This window comes from Diplodia seriata (assembly GCF_021436955.1).
Source record: "Diplodia seriata strain FDS-637 chromosome Unknown scaffold_10, whole genome shotgun sequence".
Lineage (NCBI taxonomy): Eukaryota > Fungi > Ascomycota > Dothideomycetes > Botryosphaeriales > Botryosphaeriaceae > Diplodia > Diplodia seriata.
Window position 1 is genome coordinate 123,359 of NW_027117317.1, and position 23,094 is coordinate 146,452.

Genomic DNA, 23,094 nt, shown 5'->3' on the forward strand with positions numbered 1-23,094 from the left:
TTGCGCGGCATGGCACCAAGCCGGGTGATTCGAGCTCGGCCAGCTCGCTAGTGGTGAGAGTGCGAAATGGCGGCGCGGGAGGGTGAGGAAGAAAAGACATGGGCGAGACGGGCAGGAGGCCACTGGGCTCAGGGTCCGCGCACTTTCCCAAAGCCACGTCACGCGCCGTAACCGACCCCCAGGCCAATGCCGACAATGAAATGAGAGATGGATGAAGATTGCAAGACATGCTACAACTATCCCGGCATTCCTGGCCAACCACGCTGTTGTGGGTGGGCTAGCACCAGAGACCCGGGACGCAGCCAGTGCCGCGGTGAAATGTGGAGTTTTCTAAGGTGCGATGAGGAAAGGCAGGATTGAAACAATGAGGCATCCGTCGTCCTTGGTTTCATTCTAATTGCCAGCCTTGCGAACACGGGCAAGCGAGTTGACGCGGTGCCGCTACCCGGAGACAAGAACGCGTCTAGGTTAGCCCCTAACTATCTCGAGAAATCTTGCTACGGAATTGTCAAGAGGTGGCTGCGGCGCCCGCTACGGAAGAAAGCTGACATACAGATGCTGATGCCTAGGTACCAGCCCGTCCCGTCCGTTAGGCACGACGCGTCGGCGCTCGGGAGACGCGTTCTCCGAGCCGGCTTATCTTATCGCGGTCTTACCAATCAACTCCGGCCAGCGGCTGGTGGCAGTCGGCGCAACACTCGTCGCTCGAGCTGTTATATACCCCCACTTGCGCTATTCCTCTGCCCGGTCACCTCATCCCGTTAATTGCCGTTTCCGTCAGCTTCGTCAAAGCTTGATCCGCTTAATCGCCCTCTCATTCGCTAGCGCCACCATGTCTGCAGTAACCCTGGGCCTTTCCGAGTCGACCGACTCCCTGTTCTCCAGGAAGCGCCGCTCAAAAACCCCGCCAAGTCTCCCGCCGCCATCTGGTGAGCGCAGGAAACAATCTCTCTGCGAGACACCCCTCGATCTTCAGGATACAACCCCATTGGACAACGTCACTGCCGCTGCCAAGGAGACAGTTCTTTACCTGGCATATGGCTCCAACCTGTGCTACGAGACTTTCCAGGGCAAGCGAGGCATCAGGCCTTTGTCGCAGATAAACGTCGTCGTGCCGTCGCTCCGCATTACATTTGACCTGCCCGGCATTCCATACACTGAACCATGCTTCTCCAATTCGGGCTTGAGGGACTCTACGCTTGGGAATGAGGACGAGACAGCCTCGGAGAAGACGCCGTTGCTCGCACCTACTTCCGAGTACCACAAAGATCGCTGGAAGAAAGGCCTTGTTGGAGTCGTTTATGAAGTAACGCTCAGCGACTACGCGCACATCATCGCAACCGAGGGGGGTGGTACCGGGTACAAGGATGTGCTCGTGGACTGCTATCCTTTGGACGACGAGGACTCGGTGCCAGATCAGCCCACGGGCCAGCCGTTCAAAGCGCACACCCTCTTTGCGCCATCCGACAGAGGTGGACGCCTCAAGAGACCAGACCCATCCTATGCCCAGCCATCTGCTCGGTATCTCAAGCTCATCACTGATGGAGCGGAAGAACACCGGCTGCCGAAGGACTACAAAGACTATTTGTACGAGATCCGGCCGTACACTATCACGAGTAAACGGCAACGCGTGGGACAGATGATGTTCAATACCATCTGGCTACCGCTCTTCCTCGTGATGATATCACTCCAAGAAGCATTCCAAGACAAGAACGGCAACAGCCCGAGATGGGTGGCAGCTTTTGCCAACGCCCTCGTCAATGCTGCCTGGGCCTCGTATGATGGAGCCTTTAAGGAAATCTTTGGTGATGGCGAACGCACGATCGAGAAAGGGGATGAGGAAATGCAGACCTCGGCATGCTTTGTACGCCGTAAGGGGCGCAACGCTGGACCCAACGGGATGATGAAATGATTTCCTCAAGCAAGAAGGCGTCCTTGTTGCGAACCTGGCGTTTTGTTTTGTTTAGGACAACACAGCAACAAATAAAGCATTGAACCCGTTGCAGCATTGAAGTTCGACTTTGCAGTTGCCTGTTTGGGCTCCCCGTTCCTGCGAAAGGACAGGTCCGCGGAGATGGTCAGAGCGCACCCCCGACTTTCCCCGCAGACGTCGTCATCCTTCTCGGCTGCTCCAAGTACTTTACCCTCCAGTCTGCCTCTCGCCTCGATGATTTCAAGCAATCCGCCATGAATTCATCAGCTGCTTTCAGAGCCGGTCTCCCTTGGGTCCAGGCGCCGCTCATTGTGGGCGCGCCCATGCGCCTTATTGCATTCGTCCCGCTGGCTGTCGAGGTGTCACGGGCAGGTGAGCTTTACCACCTCTTGCGTGCGCCGCCATAGACGGCAATATTGACAATGGCCGCCAGGTGGTCTTGGCTTCATTGCCGCTGGCAGCGATACAAGCATCCTCGAACCCAATCTCCGCAAAGCCCATCAGCAGCTCACGACCAACCCAATTCCCCGCTCGGACCCGCACAGGGTGCTTCCTATCGGCGTAGGCTTCATCAACTGGGGCGCAAATCTCGAGCAAGCGGCCGCTCTGCTGGGAGAGTACACGCCTGCCGCCGCTTGGTTCTTCGCACCGCGCAAGACGGACGATCTCGGGCTCTGGACTAGCACCATCCGCGAAGCTACGCGGGGCCGCACGAGCATCTGGGTCCAGGTTGGCACCGTCGCCGAGGCATTGGCCGTGACACATGTCTGCAAGCCGGATGTCTTGGTCGTCCAGGGCACCGATGCGGGCGGGCACGGCCGCGAGCGTGGCGCGGGCATCGTCGCTCTCTTGCCCGAGGTTGCTGACGCCATCGCGGCTCTCAATCTCTCCTCGAGAGAGAGGCCAGCTCTGATGGCCGCCGGCGGCATCGCCGAAGGCCGTGGCGTCGCGGCAGCGCTGGCTTTGGGAGCGGAGGGCGTGGTTATAGGCACGCGTTTCCTTGCTTGTCCGGAGGCAGCCATTGCGCCGGGCTACAGAGCGGAGGTCATCCGCGCAAGCGATGGTGGTGCCAGCACGGCGAGGACTAAAGTTTACGACCAACTGCGGGGCACTACGGATTGGCCAGAGGGATACAACGCCAGAGGAGTCCTGAACCGAAGCTGGGAAGATGCGGAGGAAGGCATGCCGTTGGAAGAGAACATAAGGTTCTATGAAGAGGCCGTCAAGCTCGGCGACGGCGGCTGGGGGCCAAAGGGGAGGATGACGACGTATGCGGGTACGGCTGTGGGCTTGGTGAAAAGGGTGATGCCGGCAAGGGAAGTCGTGGAGGAATTAAGAGAAGGCGCTCGGCGGGCTTTGTGGCGATGTGAGCGGGACCTTTCGTAACTCACAACTTCGACAATGGGGAATGGCGCCTACGCATGGGGGTCCGTCGATACTCGCGCCATGTTCTGCCGATTTCTGGTGTTGCAACAGCTGACTCGACGATCCTGATATCGGTTGGCGACGATAGGCAGCTTCTAAAAACACGCGGGTCCAGAACTCCCCACAACCGTGCTTCTCGACGTCATTTCGGCTCGCTCAGAGGCCTTGCCGTCCCTCCCTGGATCAAGCTCGTGGGTTCGGGCCGAGGGCGTGCGGCTTGCCCCGAGCAAACGTCGGCGGGAGCGCAAGGCGGACGCGCCGCTGGGCAACACGGCGGCAATCAGCGCCGCCCCGGCTCTTTGTATGCACCCGCTCGTATTCGGAGACGATGTAGACAGCACCCAGGCTGCCGGTGCAGCGAAATTTTCGAGAACTCGGTGTGCACAAGTCCCAATTTGCGGGAGCAGGCGCCACATGCTGGGCCGGGCATGAGGATTCCAGGCTTGACACAATGGCCAACCACTCCTTCTTCGGAGCGCGCGGACAGCCTGCGTCCCCTTTCTCCCAAGCGGCAGGCAACGGCGCACGAGTCGCCCGCCAAGCAGCCTGGCCGAAATACGCTCCTATGGACCTGGCAACAGATCCTCCGTTTGATCTCCATCCAATGGAATCCGGGTACCTACTAATCATAAATAGTCGGCCCAACACCCCCCCGGCGCCGGCCAAGCATGTGGGTTTGGCGTTGCCTTCGCTCTTCCAAGCCAACCTCCCCGCTTTTTAACAACGATGCCTAGCGCATCCGCACATGGCCCAGCCTGCCATGTCTTCCTTTCACAGCCGCCGTTGGCCTTCTTCAGATCGACAGTGCCGATAGTATGGTTACTTCTCATGCTTAACGCCATGATCACATCAGCCACCCGTCAATGTTATTACCCTAATGGCCTAGCCGCCCAAAACGCCACCCCATGCTATTCCTCCCTCCAGCCTGGCGAGCACAGCCCATGCTGCGAGCAACGTAGCCTCTGCTCTGCGGGCGGGCTATGTCTAAACCAGCACGCTACCGATTCGCGCGCGGTTCTGTTCGTAGGCGGCTGCACCGATCCGAGTATGCAAGATGACGCCTGTCCGGGCTACTGCAAGTCGGGTATGGTGACCCTGAGCGAGCCACGGCCGTTCTTCTCTTTTCTCTGTCTGGTCTGATCCCGAGCTAATGGTGCCCTGTCTTGTACAGTCGGCTTAGGCGCATCGTCCGTCTACGCTGTCGTGCCTTGCTCAGACGGCACATGGTGCTGCAGTGCTGCGGGCATCGACGGCATTGGTGACACCTCATGCTGCGGCAACGACCACCAAACCTTTCGTCTGGACTGGGATGCCCTCCTCCTCCTGCCGAGTCAAGACACGGACGCCAACGACAACGACCACCCCTCTGAATCTGGCCTCACCAGCCAACGATTGACTCCTCGTGATACAACAACCTCGACTGCGGCCGCCTCCACCACCTCGTCTCTCGCGACGAATGGCGTCTTACTCGCCGCCGCCACCGACGATGGTTCAGATGCGAACTCGAAGAAGTGCCCCCCCGACCGCAGCGCCGTCGTCGGCCTCTCAACGGGCGTGCCGCTGGGCGCGTGCCTGCTTGCCGCGCTGGTCGCCATCTTCGTGCTGCTCGGCCGCGACCGCAAGGCCCGCGAGCGTATCCGCGCTCTGACTGAGTCCGCTCGTGAGGAGCGTGAGCGCGTCGCCCGCGAGCACATGGTCCCGCGCGTGTACGCCGCATCATACCACGCGCCGACGCCGCTCGGCACAGCCAGCGTGTCGAGGTTCGGTCCCAACCACAGCGGGAGCGTGGTGGGCAGCAGTCCGATCCTGACCGGCCCGCCGCCGCACACTCCAGAGGGTCGACAGGATGGATTTGAGGGCTTTGATGGGTATGTAGACGAAGGGGGGTTGGTTCCTGGAGGTGAGGGTGGCCACCAAGGCGGTGCGAGACATGTCAGCTGGGCAGCTAGCGCGGGTGGTGGGAGCAGAGCGGCTGGGACGCACGAAAGCTGGACGACGGGTGGAGAGAGTAGCTCATGGGCATACGAATACGACAATGACCAGCACGGGTCAAGGAAGGAGAGGTTTGAGATGACGCCTTGAGAAAAGCCAGCAGAACTCAGGCGGTGGAGGCAAAAAGTGAACACGGAAAGCGAGGAAGAGAAGCAAAGGTCAAGGGAAAGAATAGTAGTTGGTTTGGTGGTGTTCAGGCCACTGGGAAAAGATGCGATGGGATGGAATTCGAACGGCGCCGATACCCCTTCAAGGAGCACTCACATCTTACGCCTAATTTTTGTTTCCAACTGTCCACTGCTCAGTATAGCCAGGGCCAAGGGCTCGCCCCAACGTACAAAGCATCGGCTTTGTTCGTCCTGACTTGCATCGGCATGCCTTTCTGATTCATTTGGGCGGAAAGCGCGGCGTCCAGGTTTGCGCTCTTGCTGCACGGCACCCTCTTACGTTTCACATTACGAGCGCTGCATAATCCTCATAGTTTGGCGCATCTTCGTTAATTATTTGGGCCGGGGGGTCACCTCCAGATTTTACCAAGAGTTTTAATCCGAATCGAGTGCACCTTCCACTCTTCAACCTCCCATCGTCTCACACATGCCACTACGGTCTATGATAAGGGACCATGGGTGACGGAGAGAAGCATTGGTTACGTAAGACGACAGCCTGCTTACCTACTTGAAAATCCTCGGCGGTCAACATTCCGCATCTTACCTCAGCTTGGTTCCTCCCACGCGGGGCACGGCTGCCGCAAACACCGCTTAAGTCCGAGCAGAGGAGTGTGTAAGACCATCACTAAGGCTTTTTAAGCACCAACCTCACTATCTACTAGCGGTACCCGGCCGACTATAAGCTTCTCGGTGCCGCCATTCGTTGTTAATTGCAGGAGGGTGCTCGTCTCTCCGTGCTAAACTTCTGCCAAATTAAAGCTCATCACAAATCCAACAAGGTCACCGTCCCGCCGCCACTACATATTCCCCGCCTTCCATAAAAGAGGAAAAGAAAAAAGAAACATGTCCCCCATCCCCCGGACCATGCGCGCCGCCGTGCTGCACGCGCCCGGCGGGCCTTCGGCCCTGAAGCTCGAAACGCTGCCGGTGCCCGTCCCAGGAGCATCGCAGGTGCTCATCCGCGTCAAGGCCTTTGGCCTCAACCGCTCCGAGCTCTTCACGCGCCAGGGCCACTCGCCCGGAGTGAAGCTGCCACGCGTGCTCGGCATCGAGGCCGTCGGGCTCGTCGCCGCCGTCGGGCCAGGAGCCTCCCTCTCGCCCGGCACCGTCGTCGCGACGGCCATGGGCGGCATGGGCCGCGCCTTCGACGGCGGCTACGCCGAGTACGCGTGCGTGCCGGCGGCGCACGTGCTCGCCGTCGCCGCTAGCGAGGCCGAGTTGGCAGATAGCCTGGGCGGCGGCCGCTGCTGGGAGACGTTGGGCGCGCTGCCCGAAATGCTGCAGACGGCGTGGGGGTCGCTGGCGAAGAGCCTGCGGCTGCGCGCGGGCGAAAGTCTGCTGATCCGCGGCGGGACAACGAGCATCGGGCTCGCCGCGGCGGCGCTGGCAAAGGGCTCCATGGGCGCTGGGCGCGTCGTGGCCTCGAGCCGGAGCGAGGACAAGGCCGGGCTGATGCGCGAGTTCGGCGCGGACGAGACGGTCGTGGACGACGGGCGCCTGGCAGCCAAGTTCGAGGATGAAGGGCAGAAGTTTGACAAGGTGCTGGAGCTGGTGGGAACGGTCACGTTGAAGGATTCATTGGGATGCACCAAGGAGGGGGGCATTGTTTGCATGACGGGGATCGTGGGGAACTCGTGGACGCTGAAGGAAGTCAACCCGATGGAGCTGATCCCGTCCAAGGTGTGCTTGACGGCGTATTCGGGAAGCGAGATGGATTTCATGGACACGCCCCTGAAAGAGCTGGCCAAGAAAGTTGGCAAAGGAGAACTGAAGGTGAAGATTGGGAAGGTCTTCAAGCTTGATGAGATTTCTGAAGCGCACCAGTTGATGGAGGACAACAAAGCTAATGGGAAAATCGTCGTTTTGACCTAGCAGCAGTTCAATGAACCAGGACTGGCAGTGCGTCAAGCGAGTTGGAAATCAGCAGTTATTTGAGTGAAACGATCTGTCAAGGGATCCATGCGAATTATAGAGAGCCATGCCCCCGGCGGGTCGGGCTATAACCTCAGGCCTCATAAGTCCAACTCTATGAAAATGCCGCTTGTCGTTCAACCGGGAACACAGGCCGCATATTTTGTTCCGAGAACGAACGAATGCAAATCCCAACTAAATTGCACATGTTCCATGGAGAATGCTATTGGATACGCCACCCTCATACCCGGGAAAACAGGTTGTTGTAGTCTTCACAGGTTCGTCGTCACAGTCATACTGTTGCTATGCACCAGCACCACCGGCGGCAATCCTTGACACAACACTTCTAAGTCTGCAAGGTACCTTACACTCGCATGCTCGTCCTCGCACGTGCCCTCAACGGGACTGGGCAGCGTGGTGAAGATAACGGCGGTACGCTGGTCCTTGCCGCCCTCGCGTCTGATCAGCTCGTTCAGAATCAGGTGCTGTGCGCGGCACGGCAGGTCGTTGAAGCTCAGCGGCACCGACTGCTGGAGCGGGAAGCCCGAGGCCTGAGACACTGGGGACGCTGCTCTGGGACTGCCTGGCACTGGAGTGGGGACGGAGGCGCTCTCGTCGGGTTTCGCGGGACTAGACTGAGGAGGTGCGGCAATCTGTGGCGAGCCGCTGCGCGTGTAGATGGAGGCGCCGAGGCGGCGTTCGCGCAGCTCTTCAGGCGAGAGCGGCTCCGCGAACATGATCGAGGGCCCTGGTCCTTCGTCGGCAGCCACTTCGGTACGGGGGACCGGCATCGACGTGAACCTGGGTGGAGACTGGCGCGAACCGGCGACATTGGTCTCACTGCCGTTCGGCTGCGGGATGGAGCCGGCGTTTGGGGGAGGTTGCGAGGTGACGAGAGTGCTATCAGAGTTCGCGGCAGCGGCTTGGGTAGGATGAAGGAGGTTGGCTTGACGCGGCTGTGACCTCTGTCTCGGGGTAATAGAGAATGGGCTGGTGCTGGAGTGCCGCTGTCGACGTGAGCGTGGAGAGTCGGACCAATTGATACTTCCTCCCTCACTACAGGTCCGCCGGATCGGGCTGATCGACCCTGTGTCAGATTCGTCCTGAAGCTCGTCCAGGTCATTCTCTGAAGCAGCAGACCGATCGCTATCGCTACATCCCGCCTCGAACCCGCCATCGGAAGACGAACTGTCACTTGAGCTCTCGTGTCCATCGAGTCCGGGAGGAAGCCGGTGAGTCCGCATTCCCATACTGACACCCATCTGCTTGAGGCTGCCAATGGAGGTTCTGCGGCGCTGAAGAAGCATCTCCTTGATATCTGCGAACCTCTTTGACTTGGTCTCCCGGTCGCCTTGTCGGAAGGCTGTGTTTGGCCAATTCGAAGCAGTCTCAAGGAAGCCTTCGAGTTGTGCTAGTTCTTCTATGGGGTTGGTGGTTCCGGCTTTCCTCTGACGAAGCTTGTGTATATCTTGCCACCAAGCTTCCTCCTTTAAGGCCTCCTCAATATCTTGTCTCGATTCATGGCACGATTCGTCAGACTTGCCATTGACGATGATCTCATACGATTGCAAGTCGCCAGAAGCAAGCCAGAAGACTAGGACCTCTGCTTCGATTCGTAGGTTGTACAGCAAGGCTTTGACTCTACCACGCTCCTCTTCAACGTCGGAGTCGTACTCTACAAAGACGGCAACCCGGAGACGATAGGCTCGCTTCCAGGATGGAACGGTATTGAGGATGCACCCGAGCTGGAGGATCAATGTGTATGTGTCAAAGTTCGTCGTGAGGATGTTTTGCGTGCCATCGGTGGGAGCAGCAACCTCTGCTGACATCTGAATGGGCCAGAGGTCAATGTATCTTTTAGTGCCCTCTTCTTCGTCTACACTGTTGACATGCAAGGCTTCAAGCATCCTCTCGAGCTTTGATGGCCCGGGAGCTGGAAGCTCGAGATCTTGGAAGCCCTTGGCAATTGCAACGTTCATCTGAAGACGGAGAAGCAGGTCCTCGAGGATCGTGACGTAGCTTTGCGGTGTTACAGCACTCTCCTTTCGAATGGCATCAGTGGGAAGCTGGCCTTTGAGTTTATCCTCCTCGGCCATTTTCCACTTTCCCTTCGATCTCAGTTTGTGCGGAGCGGTGCCATTGAGCGTATCTTGCGGATGTTCTGGTCGAGGGGATGGCACATTGATCAATGGATTTGTCCGGAGATCGTTAAGATTGTAAAAACCCATGACAACGATGTTTGGTTTCATCCCCCCAAGTCCGGCGCTCAGCACAACGTTCCTTGTACCCCATTCGATATTGGGAGAGATGACGATGCTGATGAAGGCTTTGATCCGGGAGAAGTCGATATACTTTGTCCAAGCAGACTGTTGGTTTTTCACCTCTGGAACAGCCCCTGCGAAATCGTTCGTGACGATGACATGGCCAAGAACAAATAGTGCGCCCTTCTTGAGGGAGTTACAGAACTGAATCAGCTTGTACTGTCTCCGGGGATCGTTAATGAAGAGTAAAATCTGGGGTCTCCAGAACTTCACGTGCTCTTGCCGTAAACGGAGAAGGTACTTTCGTACTTGATGGTATATCAAGCTTTGACTGACATCTCCCCAAGCTTTGGGGGGTGTGGTGTAGTGAATGATGAGAAATACCAGGAAAATCGTGGCGAAGCAGCAAGAGGCAGATAGCCCATCCACGAAGAACATCGTGACGGCACTCGCTATGGCTCCTATTGCGGCAGTCCACCCGTTGAAGAAATGAAACGATGGCCGGAAATTGGGTGCCGAGGCTACCTTCAGCAAAAAACAAGCTAGATTTGTTACCAGAAACGTCATAAGGTAGGCCATGGTCACCAGTGAGGCGATTTGGTTAATATCGGCGAGCATGGTCAATTGTGAGAGAGCATATGTTAGGCCGATCGCCAAGATTGGCTCGTCAGCGCCTTTGCTCCCTTGGGCAAAAATCAAAAGCCCTGGGATGAGCTTGTCTCGAGCCAGAGCCTGCAAGAGCTTGGCGGATCCAATGACTCCCATCAAAGTGGAAAAGAGCGTTGAGGCGAATTCTCCCAACAGTACGAGAGCGCCGGAAATATTCACCTTAGCATCCATCAGTGTGTGCTCGGAAGGCGATAGAAAAAAATCCCCTGCTTACCACTTGAAGTACGTTATCATTGTTGTAGAAAGACACCCTCGTGATACTGGCAGCCATGGATACGATCACTATGGTGTAGGTTGCGAACGTAAGAGCTAGTCCGTAGAGGGTGCCCTTTGGGATGGATTTGCTTGGAGCTTTCAAGTCTCCCGACATCGAAGCGCCACTAAAGTCATCCAAGTCAGTGATGTCATGTTCAAAAGGAGCATTAAGTGGACTGACGCAAATATGCCTCCTGTTGCGGGAAATAGGATGCCAAACAAATCTTGCCACGTCTCCCTGCCCTTCAGCCCGCTCCCAGCCGCATCTTTGGTAAGGTTTGGCAGTAGGTTTCCCTTCAGGGTCTCGACGCTGAGTCCTGTATACTCGATGCCTAGCTTTACGTTTGAGAAAGGATGTTGAAAAATAGCAGAAACCGGAATACTAAAAGTGGCCACAAGCAGGATGACTAAAAGTGCATTGCTGCAACGCGCAAACAAGCCACTTCCAGCCAAGCAAATTGTGGTGCAGACAGCGAGAACGACGGTAGCCCACAGATACTGCCACCAAAAGTCATCAGGCAGCCAATTGGCCCAACTCCCGTGGCGGGAGCCAAAGTTCTGAACGAAGCAGGCAATTAGGCCAACCGCATTCATGCCTGTGTTCAGAACACATCCAAGGTAGAAAACTATTCCAATGGAGCCGCCAAACTCGGGCCCAAGGCTACGTGAAATGAGGTAATATGCACCCCCGCCTCTTACCGTTCCATTGGTCGCAATGGCAGAGATTGATAGCGTAGTCAGAAAGTTGATGGTATAGCACGCAATAAGCAATCCTGTTGATCGGAAGTCAGCGAACACTGTGAACGTGCAGAGATCTGTAGCCATGAAAATGTCGGTGAGCGATCGAGGAAGAAGTGATTGCAGTCCTCCCGCAGCCGAGAACCAAATGCACAAAGACGAATCTTGGGATTCTTCATCTTTTCGGAGCGCCAGCAACATGACTAGAGGCGCTCATCCACGATCGCTCCTAGCAGCGGCTTCTCGTCCCCCCTGACGGATAACGGTAGTTTGAGATACGGCTTCATGATACTTTAGACCATGCGGAGGCATGTCCGTTCTCGGCTGCGGGAGGGGCACGAGATCACGATAGAATTACAGCAACTTACCCATCATGCCAAGAACTCCGCTCTGGCCAAGGATGAAGCCAAAGCGGAGGAACATCAGGATACTCAGGACGTTGAGGGTGGTGGGTACAAACACACCAGCAAAGGTGCCGAGCTTGGTAGAGATGTTTCCTGGCTTGGCCGGGTCGGCCCCAGAGGAGCGTGTCCTGCGGTGGCCATGGTGCCTCCGGGTCAACGGCGGAGCGGGCGCGCTTGTCACGACGCTTTTGCCGCGCGGGAACAGGGTGGAGAAGAAGGTGCCGAAGGTTCGATTCTCCCGTGGAACGCTGGGCGGGCGGGCACGGTGGAGACCAGCGGCAAGCAGTGGCTCGTTCTCGTCCTGGGCAGAGATCTGCGAGAGCGACCAGCGGCGTTGGAGCTGCTGCGAGTCGTCTTGGGCGGCGCGAGTGGTGAAATTGGAGCGAGAGTGGAGCCGCGAAGGCATTCGGGACGATCCCCCGCCGGAAGCCATAGCGTTGCTGGTGGTGAGGGCGGGCTGAGCCGGGATGGCTGGGGTTACGGGGGCGCTGGAGGGCGGGGCGGCGGGCGGCACAGGACGTTGGTGCTGGTTATAGCGGACATTGCTGCTGGCGTGGTGGGTGAGGCGGTAACGATGTGCGGCGATGTTGTCACCGCGAGCGCTTGACGTTTGACGCTACGGGCAGTGTGGGGCGGGCCAATGACAGGGCGCGCGAAGCCTGCACCGGCGTTTCGACGGCTGGATGACCAGCTCGAGTCGGCCATCTGCGCGCCCGGCGCCCTCGTCCGCCAGCGTGACCTGCCGTCGCCTATCTCGCTTGCCGCTGATCTCGCGCCGTTTCGCTGTCTTCACGCTGCCCCGTCCTGGCCCACGCGTCCGCCCCTGCTCGCCTTTGACGTAGTAGAGCCCTCCAGCTCCGCGCGCGTGCCCTGCCTCCCGCAAATCCCGCATACAAGAGCAGCCTCGCCGCCCACACCCTTACAGAACCGCTCATCCCCAGCCCACCTCCGACAAATACCGCACGCCATGCCCGACCAGGACTCGCAGCCCAGGCCGGTGCCTGTTGGCCGAAGCTCCCCCAGCGACAGAGGCCGCTCGCCAGCAGAGGGCTCCGTCTCGCGAGTTACCTCAACCAGACGCCTGGGGTCGCCTGTTCCATCCTTCGGCGTTGCTGGTTCGCCCAGGGTTCCGCAGGTGCCGACTCCGCAGCAGCTCCAGGCCGGCGACGTCCCCGAGTCGCGCACCCCTCTCGCTGGCCTCGAGCCCGGCAAGTCATCCCTTCCGGGTCCTGGCGAGTCGGCTCTTGCAAACGCTCTGAAGGGCTCCTTTGGCGGAAGCCCCCCGCGCTTCGGCACTCCTCCAGTGCGCGCCGCCTCCCCAGGCCCAGAAAGCCTCAATCTCCCGAGAACGAACTATGGCTCTTTCAACTCGCAACAAGTCGGAAGTCCGTCGGGGCGCCTGGAAGACCATGAGATTGTGAGGAGACATTTGGTTGGCGGCGGGAATGGCTCGTCTCCAAACCTTGCTGCCGGCGTCTACGGATCGCCCAAGCGTGGGAGCATGCGTGCGCCGGATTATGGCCGTATCCCCGATGACGAAGAGAACGACAACTTCGACAGCCTGCAGCTGCAGGGCGGCGATATCACCCGCCAGATCTACCGCTGGACTGAGCAACAAGAGGCGGAGGCCCAGGGCAAGACGCGGAGGAGCCGCAGTTTCCATGCCGCCCGTCCTCGCCCGGAAGAAAACCCGGTGTTGAACATCAACAGCATCAAGCAACCTGGGGGCTTCCGCAGAAACTATATCAGGAGGGCTGCCGGTAGTCCTTCTCCGGGCCCTTCTGATGCGCAGAACGGCGCTGCCGCCAAGCGCCCCAATCCCCACCTTCTTACGAGCAACTTCCTGGAGTTCCTGAGTTTGTACGGACACTTCGCTGGTGAGGAGCTCGAAGAGGACGATGAAGCCCTTGGGCCGGACGAATACTTTTCGTCCGATGCCTACGATGAGGGCACGGGTGGCGAGGAAGATGAGTCGGATGGGGAGCCTGGCGAACACAGCGCCTTGCTTACTCCTGGGAAGAGGCGCAAGAGAAGAAGGCAGAGGAATACCGGCAAAGGAACACCTTCAGGTGCGGCTATGCTGCTGCTGAAATCTTTCGTTGGCACAGGTGTTCTTTTCCTTCCTCGGGCTTTCTTGAACGGAGGTATGCTCTTTAGCAACCTTGTTCTGCTGCTCGTCTCCGGCCTCAGCTACTACTGCTTCGTTCTTCTCACAACGACTCGCCTATACGTCCATGCGTCTTTCGGAGACATGGGCTACCATCTCTACGGAAAGTGGATGCGCAATCTGATCAACATCTCTCTCGTCGTTAGTCAGATCGGTTTCTCATCCGCCTACATTGTCTTCGTTTCGGAGAATCTGCAGGCATTCGTTGAAGCAGTCTCCAAATGTCGTACTTTCATCGACATCAAGTACATGATCTTGATGCAGATGATCATTTTCCTCCCGCTTTCGCTCTATCGGAATATCAACCACATCCAAAAGCTTGCCTTGGTCGCGGACGCGTTCATCATCCTCGGCCTCGTCTACTTGTACTACTACGATATTCTCACTCTTGCTTCGCAACATGGGATCAGCGATATCAAGAACTTCAACCCCAAGGACTGGACGCTGTTTATTGGAACGGCCATCTTCACCTTTGAGGGCATTGGCCTCATCATCCCAATCCAGAGCAGCATGAAGGATCCGGCCAAGTTTCCCAGAGTTCTTGCCATGGTCATGATCGTCATCACTGTGATCTTTGTCAGCATGGGAGCGCTTTCTTACGCTGCCTTCGGGTCGAAGACCAAGACCGTCATCATCCTCAACATGCCGCAGGACAACAAGTTCGTCAATGGCGTGCAGTTCATCTATTCGCTTGCTATTTTGCTTTCTACCCCACTACAGATTTTCCCGGCCATTGAGATTGCTTCGCAGCAACTCTTCAGCAAGACGGGCAAGTTCAACCCTTGGGTGAAGTGGAAGAAGAATTTCTTCCGTTTCTTCATGGTCATGTGCTGCGCTCTGATTGCCTGGGTTGGTGCGGGTGATCTGGACAAATTTGTGTCCCTCGTGGGCAGCTTTGCCTGCATCCCACTCGTCTACATCTACCCGGTAAGCGACTCCCAGCTCAAAGAGAACGAACGCGTGTGTTTGCTAACTTGATTCCGTAGCCCCTGCTTCACTACAGGGCCGTCTCGCGGACGTTCTGGCAACGATTTGCTGACATTTCTCTTATCGTCGTCGGCTTGGTCATGATGCTGTACACCACGGCACTCACGATCAACAGCTGGGTCGGCAGCGACAGCACGAAGCCTCCTGGGTACTGTGACGACAAATAAAGATCTGTCCCAAATGCGGTCAATCGCTCGTCGTGAATCTCTCTTATGGCATATATTGATGTCAATGTCTCTTTACAAGTTCGCGCTCGCCTTTTGATAGAAAGAGTTCAATTTGTCTGTACAAGAGTTGTCGGACGCTTGTAAATGGGGACCATTGGAAACGAAGGATCGTCTTTGTGTATTGTTATCTTTGGGTACGCGTTGGGTTGTGCACATGCATCATAGAAGGCGTTGAAGAGGCATACACTGTCGAGTTTCGTGATAGCGATGTACGTACAAACAAACCGTTGTAGCGTGACCCGCTTCGCTGCTGGCGTGTCGACGCCTGTTGTCACTCAAGAGGTCGGCCATGCCGCGATCCGATGACGCATCGCCCCCAACCCCGCCGTTCTCTCGTGTCCGCTATCTCCGACACCTCGAGACAGAGTCATACACTGCAATGGCTCGGCCAGCAACTAGGATTCTATTTGAACGTCAACCCCCTTCCTTACCCAGCCGAACAGCCTTTTCCAAACTTCCATGGCCAATGCCTCGTTCTCGCAATAGCCCGCGCCTACCCCACCTTTCGAGCAGCTAGCTGTGCAACAGGAAAATCCGCATCCCATACTCGAAAATACACGCAGCAAATAGAGACAACCCCGCAGCTTTCTCCTTGCGCTCTTCTACATCGTCTTTCACCACCATGGCCATCATAACGACCCTTGTTCACGCCCTCCCCACCCCATCCCCCACGACCGCCACTCTCCTCCTCCCGGCCATCACCCTGCTCATCCTCGCCCTCTACCGGCTCCACCTGCACCCGCTCTCGCACGTACCGGGCCCGCCACTCGCGGCGCTGACGTCGCTCTGGCTGTACTGGCACTCATACCGGGGCACCGAGGCGCGCGTCATTGACGCCCTGCACGGACGGTACGGCGCGCTCGTGCGCATCGCGCCGGGCGAGATTGACGTGTCGCGCGGCGAGGCGCTGGCGGCCGTCTACGGCGGCGCCAAGAAGGGCGGGGGTTTCCGCAAGGCCGCGTGCTACCGCAATTTCGACATCGAGGGCCACCAGAGCATCTTCTCCGCGGTCGATCCGGCGCACCGGGCGCCAAGGGCGAAGGCCGTGGTGGGCCTGTTCAGCACGCGGGCAATCAGGGGGGAGGGAGGCCGAGGCGAGGAGGTGATCAGGGGCGTGGCCGAGAGGATGTGCAGGCGGTGGAAGGCCGAGAAGAGAAGATCGAAGGCGGCGGCGGCGGCACCAGCAGCAGCGACGGCACAGCGTGGAGAGGGCGCAAAGGTCGATGTTTTGAATTTGGCAAGGACCTTGGCGCTAGATGCGGTGAGCGAATACCTGTTTGGGCGGTCGTATGGAGGCGTGGAGGAGGGTTTGAAGGAGACAGGAGGAGACGCCGCTGGTGGGGAGCTCAGCGCAAGCCAATTCGTCAATACGTTCGTTGCGGTTGGCAGATTCTTCTATCTGCCGAACTGGGTCTTTGTGGCGGTCGAGGCGCTGGCCATGCGGTTCAACGTTGAGAAGCATGATGTTGAGAGCAGTATAGGGACAGTGGTATCATTCGTTACGGAGATTGTTGAAGAGGCGGAGAAGGATGAGCGCAAGGATACCTATCCTGGTCGATTGCTGGAGGCTGGATTCACGAAGGACGAGACTTCTGCCCAGTGCCTGGACCTAATTTTCGCAGGCACGGACTCTACGGGCATGAATTTGGCGACTGCGTGTTGGTGGTTGGCTAAGAAGCCCGAAGTGTGAGTACGCTCAGCATGTTGCTGGGTTGCCATCTGTCCTAGATTTTTTTTTACCGCAATGACTGACTGTAGAATCCCACAGGTACGAACTTCTCCGTGAAGAGATTCTGGCCAACTCTGACGCCGATCCGCAAACCATGCCTTACCTTTCCGCAGTCATCAAAGAGACGCTGCGTATCAGCATGGCCAACCCGACCCGCCTGCCCCGTGTCGTGCCCTCCCAAGGCTGGAACTTTGAGTCTACATTTATCCCGCCAGGCACCATCGTTGGTCTGTCACCCTTCACACTTCACTTTAATCCCGATGTGTTCCCTTGCCCGGACGAGTTTCTGCCCGAACGATGGAGGGAGCCGACGCCTGAGATGCTGCGCGACCACATCCCCTTCGGACTGGGCAGCAGGGCTTGCATCGCCAGGAACCTAGCAACCGTGGAACTATACCTGGGCCTTAGAGAGGTCGTGCGAAGTGGTGTTCTCGAGGGTGCAACATGCGTGCAGGATAAGATTGAGATTTTGGATTGGTTCAATTCGAGAGTAGTTGGCGAGAAGATCGAGTTGGAATGGGTATGATTTGGGATCCCAATCAAGTAGCCCAGTAGGCTCTCAAAGAGGAGCATCGGAACGGCGGAATCGATGTAAAACTGTCAGGAAAGAAGAGAAACCCGGTGGGCTTTATTGACAGGCAAGATTTGTTTTGACGCGAATTTACATGGCTGATGTACGACCGGGAACTTTAGCCCATCATTCGCTACTGCTGTCGTCGTCGCTGCTAGATGACTCGGCTTCCTCCATGGGCGCATCGTCATCCTCTTCAGGCGCTCCATTCATAATGAACGCTTTTAGGCACGTTATACGATTTCCAGTCTCATGCGCCCCAATCAACTCCCCGACTTGCTTCACGGAGAGCGTGTCGCTGACGTTGGCGGCCCTTTCGCTGTCCGCGTTGGGTTGCTTGGAGGAATCGCCGTTGGCTGCACCATGCGCGGGTAGGCTCAGCTCACCTTGGCCCAACCGCCAAATTCTCACAGCACCGTCGCTGCTGCCCGTGGTGATATAATATTGGCCTGCTGCTTCCGAAGTCGGCAAGATTTCGAAGTCTTTTATGCGCCCAGTCAGGCCTGCTGCTCTGCCGCCAAGTTGAGCAATGAGCTTGCAGCTGGGTACAGCGGCTTCCTTGCCGGTTTTGACGGCTTGCGAAGTTGCCGCTGGAGTAAGAGTTTCCTTGGTGGAATAAAACAAAATGCGGCCGTCCTCGGTGGAAATGGCCACGATATTGCCAAGCTCCTCGCTGGGACCAGGCACGTAGTGAATCTGGTGGATCTTTGTCATTGGTCTAGGCAATGTCTGTGACATCGGTCGCGAGTCTAGACCAAAAACCACGAATCCTCGTTCAAAGGCGACCACCCATTCCTCACCATCCGGGCTCCATTTGACCTTACGGCCCTCGCCCGAGGACCACTTGCCCTCGCCGACGTTTTGAAGCATCTCGCGGCCGAAGGCGAGGACACTGGCCTTTCTACCGGTCATGACGTTCCATAACCGCATGCACTTCTCTCCCTTGCTGACACTTATCATGAGCTTCTGGCTGGGGTGCACCGAAAAGTCGTTGATGCCTGAAGGGACCTCCCCCGGGGCCGCAGTATCACCGCTCGGCCTTCCGTGCGCCTTTGGAATCGGTGCCTTGATGGTGGAAAGCACCGTCCAGTCGCGAGTGCGTGTAATGGCTATCGTGTTGTCATCTGCACCAGAGAACAGCTTAGACCGGCTGGGGAAGTGCAGCGCGCCGATGTTCGAGGAGTGATGCATCAACGAGCCCATCTCTCGGTTCTTAGGATTGTGCATGCTCGGGGTTCCAGTGAGAGTAGGTATCGAGGGTTGCGAGTGGGCCGGTGGGGGTGCGGTCGAGAGCTGGTACAGGTTGATACGTTCATCGGTGCTGCCGCTTGCGAGCATGATCTTTTGTGCTTTGGGATCGGAGGAGTCGGAGGGCGGCGAAAGTGCGAGACAGCGAATGGCAGAGGCATGCGCGTTGAACAAAAAGGTGTCGGCGAACTTGACGGCGCTGCCATCCTGCGACTGCGCCTTCGCATCGGGCTGGGCATCTATGGTGGCAGTGAGGCCGTGAAGGACTCGCTCGTAAGATCCGGTGATAATTTGCAGTGACACGGACGTTGCAGAGCCGCTGCTGGCATGCTGCTCGGTAGAAGTTTTCTGGGGCTTAGGCGCCTCATCGCCGTCCTGGGGATCGCGCTTTCTCTTGGCCATGGTTGGAGCGGCTTGCGGAAGTTTGGGTGGTGGTGTGCAGAAGTGCAGAAGGGAAGGCAGGCGTGCGTCACTTCCGTGGGACTTTTTCTTACATAGTAGTACGGTTTGCCGGGCGCAAAGGCGGTGAGGCGCGGCACATTGGACAACAGCCCGCAATCCAGGGAGACCGGGCGCGCGACAACCACCCAGGCTCGTACTCATAACGCCCCGGCAGGCTGCACGCTCACACAACTCATCAAACCCCCTCCACCCAACGCGCTCCAAAATCCCGCCGTGGCGCTCACCGCGAATGACGGATGTCGTTCCGCCGGGCTGTCATCTCCTATGTCCCTAGACAGCGTTCGTTCGGGCGTGGAACGCGACAAACGCAATGAATTGCTGTAAGTCACGTTGCCCGCGCGTTTTACGGTCGCTTTCCGTGCCTGCCTGCTCGGTGCAGCGATGCGAAAAAGAAAAATCGCTCCTATTGGTTTATTGACGCGTGGTGGTGGAATACTGGCGTCGTGGTGCTGACTTGGGCGGGTCGCGCAGCAACATCGAGACATCGCGGAAGAGGAAGCTTCGGGAGCTCTACGCCATCACTTCGTGCATAAACGCGAACAACCCTCCCGCCTTTGCTTTTGCCGACCCTCCGACTGATGCGCGCGAGCTGCGATTCCTTGACGAGAACGACCTCTCCAAGTACGTCTCAAGCATTCCCTTGCTGGTTGTTGACATAATAATTTGGTCGCTGCACTTTACTGATGCAGACGTGCGACCTTCAGAGCACGGTACTTTAGGGAGGATACTCTCCCCGTCTTTGCGCCCGCAAAACAACCCACGAAGCCACCCCACCCCTCTCCTGCTCAGACTCCAGTACCTGCGTCCGTGGTCACCCCGTCCGCGCCTGTTGAACCCGCGGCGCATCATGGAGACGGTCCCGAAAGTCGGCCTGTCGCAGCGGCTTCGCCAGTCCGCGCAGTACCACCCGCTCAGGACATTGCGAAGCCACCCACTCCTGCTCCCACCTTGTCGCAGCCTCCCGTAGATGACGTCGTGAACCCCGACACTGCGCCCCGCTCCTCTGAGGATAAAGCGCCTAAGCCTTCTGCCGAGACCGTGCAGCCTGTTACTCAGGCTCCGAAGCCGCTACAGGCACCAGCAAACCTTTCGACATCTCAAACTCACCCTGGGTCGCTGTCTGCGAAGGCGAGGCGCAGATCGTCTGCTTTGGCCGACGGCTCTACTATCCTGCCGGATCCTCAGACAATCGACCGTCCCGCTAGGAAACCAAGGACCCTCCATCTGCCGCCAAAGGAGGTACAAGAGCAGCGTCTGCGTGAGATCCATACTGCACAAGAGCGCGCTGCGCAACGGGAAAGAAGAGAGGAAGAACAGCAGGCCGCTGGTGCTGCTGGCGAGACAGTCAATGGAGAAGCTGCTTCATCGCCCTCGTCAACGCTTGGACCGCATTCCGCAAATACCTCAAGGGCCGATCAGCATTCCCCCGCAACGAGCCCTGATGAAGAAAACCTCCGACACGATGGAACTTTCCCAAGTGCGCAGCCGTCGGCCGCCGACAAAAACGCGCCTACGGCATTGACACCGCCCGATGCTACGCCCGATGCTCAGTTGCACTTCGAAGAGTCGGTAAGGCAGGTTCGGGATTCGGCTATGAAGGATCCAAAATTGGGCACGCCCAAGCCAAAGGCAGCCGGTCTAATTGAACAGGCTTCTGGTATCGCCCAGGAATCGGACGTGCCGGCAAATGGGGTCTCCACGAGCCAGAATTCCTCAACACCGCGAAGTGCTATCAACGGCATCATTTCAGCGACATCGAGCGAGGCTCACAAGGACGTCGTTGATGCAGAGGGCATAGACAAGACAAAAGCGCATGCATTCATTGACGACCAGTCTGCTGATCAGGATGTGGCGATGCAGGATGGGGAATCGCTGAAGACTGATGATGCCGATGCAGCCCCAATCAGGATCCGTGGTCCGATGGATGAGCACCCCTCCGTCCCCAAGGTTGCAGTAGCGTCAGATTCTGTTTCTGGTCCAAGTGCTACGACAAAATCTACTTCTTTGTCGGAGGGAATCCAGCCGACTTCCCTTCTTCTCCGAGGCCGCGAGGCCGAGTACCGGGATCGGGAGAGATCTAAGACAACGGGTGTTGTATTTGCGAAGCAAGACAGTGCATTGGTGCTAAGAGGAGGACAAGAAGTGAGCAAGGCATGGTCCAGATTGAAGGGAGCTGCTCAGAATCCGGATAAGGATTACTTGATCGGGATGTTCGACTTTCAAGCACACTCAGGGCCGATGTATTCATGTCGTGAACTCCTTGAGAAGGCCACAAAAACCATTTCGACCCAAAGCAAATACGCCAGCATTAGGGAGCAGCAGGACTACAAGATTCTTAAGCGCATCTACACTTTGCAACACGCCAACAGATGGTCGCTACGACAGATGGAAAAGTCGACCGAACCCCCGCGCCAAGCTACGTTCCATGACAGTCTGCTCACGCAGATGAAGTGGATGCGAACGGATTTCAGGGAGGAACGTAGATGGAAAATGGCTGCCGCCCGGAACATGGCAGAATGGTGTGCCGAGTGGGTCGATGCGTCCCCGGAAAAGCGTCGCTCGTTGCAGGTTAAGGCCACGCGCAAGCCGGCCGCACCGCCACCTCCTACGGACCCAATGGATGAGGACATCCCGTCGCCTCCGGAGCTCATTCCATCAGGCGCCAATGAAACGGAAAGCGAATCATTTCCCGATGATGACGAGTTCCCCATCAATCTTCAGTCATCGAACCCTCCTGCAACTCTGTTTTCTCTTGGTTACGAGGACATTGTTGCTAAGATTGACCATACGCCTATCAGCGAGAAGGTCCTTCAGGAGTTGCCTTCTTACGAAGCCAGGCTCAAGAGTTTCCCATCTCCCTCCGTATTGGCGCCCGTCTCCATCGATCCTGAAATAATCCCTGTCTCCCAACTCATCACCGCAAAGCTCGTGCCCAAATCTACAGAGCCTCCCCGCAAACGAAGTCGATACGAGTACGAAGAAGAAGAAGAGTCTGCGAGTTATTCTTCGAAGCGACCAACTTCGGAGCGTTCAAATACCTCAACTCCCAGTCTTCGCTTCTCACGAGTAGGCCTCGCCCCGGAACAAACGGATGTCGCTTTGTTCCTCCCCGAAAACAAACATGTTCGTGACCGCCTGCATGCCGGGCACTCTTTCCGACCTCCTTCAGAGTTTCCAATGCCATCAACGCAGTTTTTCGAGTCGCGAATGCCGTCGCAATGGCTCTGGGACGAGGATCAACGGTTACGCACACTTGTCAAAGAATATCAGTTCAATTGGTCGTTGGTGGCTGCATCTCTGGAGCAATCTTCTCTGTTCACGTCCGGGGCCGAACGACGGACGCCGTGGGAATGCTTCGAACGTTGGGTGCAGTTAGAAGGGTTACCCGGCGAGATGGCCAAGACTCCCTATTTCCGAACATATCAGGCTCGTCTCGAGGCTGCTCAACGCACAGTTTCCGCACAGTACCAGGCTGCCCAGCAACAAGCCCAGCAACAAGGACAGACGCCGGGACAGATACTAGGCACACCAAGGCGCCGCACTGCTCAACCGATCCGCGTTGAAAGGCGTAAGGGCAATAGATTTTTAGCCTTGATCGACGCGATGAGAAAGCAAGCGAGGAAGCGAGAGCAGGCGCAGCATAAGCAGCAAGAGGGTAAGTCAATGCTTGTGTTAAGTGCACTATTGGAGCCTTTGCTGATGGATTTCTAGCTGCTAAAGCTGCTGCGTTGAGAAAGGCCCATGAGGCTGCCCCTGTTCGCACCAGTGTCCATACTCCTCAGGAGTTCAGCAAGCTCAAGTATGAGCGCGAGCAAAAGATGGCAGAAAAGCAGGAGGAGTACCGTCGGCAAATGATGGCAGCACAGAGGGTAAACAGGCCATCCCGAAATCGAGTATTCATGTGCTGACGTCTGTCAAAGCAAGCTATGGCAAGGCCGGGTCAGATGC

General features: G+C 57.4%; 7 protein-coding genes across 7 annotated transcripts; 5 read left to right on the forward strand and 2 right to left on the reverse strand.

Annotated features, from left to right (window-relative positions):
- Positions 1 to 832: 832 nt before the first annotated feature.
- SLS55_009239 (uncharacterized protein) lies at positions 833 to 3,984 on the forward strand (the record flags this gene model as incomplete). Its single annotated transcript, XM_066780641.1, has 4 exons — positions 833 to 1,864; positions 2,065 to 2,305; positions 2,367 to 3,201; positions 3,717 to 3,984. 4 exons carry the CDS (start codon positions 833 to 835, stop codon positions 3,982 to 3,984), a joined length of 2,376 nt encoding a protein of 791 aa, XP_066628587.1.
- Positions 3,985 to 6,381: 2,397 nt separating this feature from the next.
- SLS55_009240 (uncharacterized protein) lies at positions 6,382 to 7,389 on the forward strand (the record flags this gene model as incomplete). The annotated part of the gene is made up of 1 exon (XM_066780642.1): positions 6,382 to 7,389. One exon carries the CDS (start codon positions 6,382 to 6,384, stop codon positions 7,387 to 7,389), a length of 1,008 nt encoding a protein of 335 aa, XP_066628588.1.
- A 311-nt stretch (positions 7,390 to 7,700) lies between these two features.
- Positions 7,701 to 11,320, reverse strand: SLS55_009241 (uncharacterized protein; the record flags this gene model as incomplete). Its single annotated transcript, XM_066780643.1, has 3 exons — positions 7,701 to 9,941; positions 10,573 to 10,738; positions 11,313 to 11,320. 3 exons carry the CDS (start codon positions 11,318 to 11,320, stop codon positions 7,701 to 7,703), a joined length of 2,415 nt encoding a protein of 804 aa, XP_066628589.1.
- A 1,402-nt stretch (positions 11,321 to 12,722) lies between these two features.
- SLS55_009242 (uncharacterized protein) lies at positions 12,723 to 15,076 on the forward strand (the record flags this gene model as incomplete). Its single annotated transcript, XM_066780644.1, has 2 exons — positions 12,723 to 14,882; positions 14,909 to 15,076. 2 exons carry the CDS (start codon positions 12,723 to 12,725, stop codon positions 15,074 to 15,076), a joined length of 2,328 nt encoding a protein of 775 aa, XP_066628590.1.
- A 682-nt stretch (positions 15,077 to 15,758) lies between these two features.
- Positions 15,759 to 17,391, forward strand: SLS55_009243 (uncharacterized protein; the record flags this gene model as incomplete). The annotated part of the gene is made up of 2 exons (XM_066780645.1): positions 15,759 to 16,822; positions 16,905 to 17,391. The coding sequence occupies 2 exons, from the start codon at positions 15,759 to 15,761 to the stop codon at positions 17,389 to 17,391; spliced, it is 1,551 nt and encodes a 516-aa protein (XP_066628591.1).
- Positions 17,392 to 17,562: 171 nt separating this feature from the next.
- On the reverse strand, positions 17,563 to 19,086 carry MAK11 (the record flags this gene model as incomplete). Its single annotated transcript, XM_066780646.1, has 1 exon — positions 17,563 to 19,086. The coding sequence occupies one exon, from the start codon at positions 19,084 to 19,086 to the stop codon at positions 17,563 to 17,565; it is 1,524 nt and encodes a 507-aa protein (XP_066628592.1).
- A 907-nt stretch (positions 19,087 to 19,993) lies between these two features.
- SLS55_009245 (uncharacterized protein) lies at positions 19,994 to 22,857 on the forward strand (the record flags this gene model as incomplete). Its single annotated transcript, XM_066780647.1, has 2 exons — positions 19,994 to 20,002; positions 20,062 to 22,857. 2 exons carry the CDS (start codon positions 19,994 to 19,996, stop codon positions 22,855 to 22,857), a joined length of 2,805 nt encoding a protein of 934 aa, XP_066628593.1.
- Positions 22,858 to 23,094: the final 237 nt, after the last annotated feature.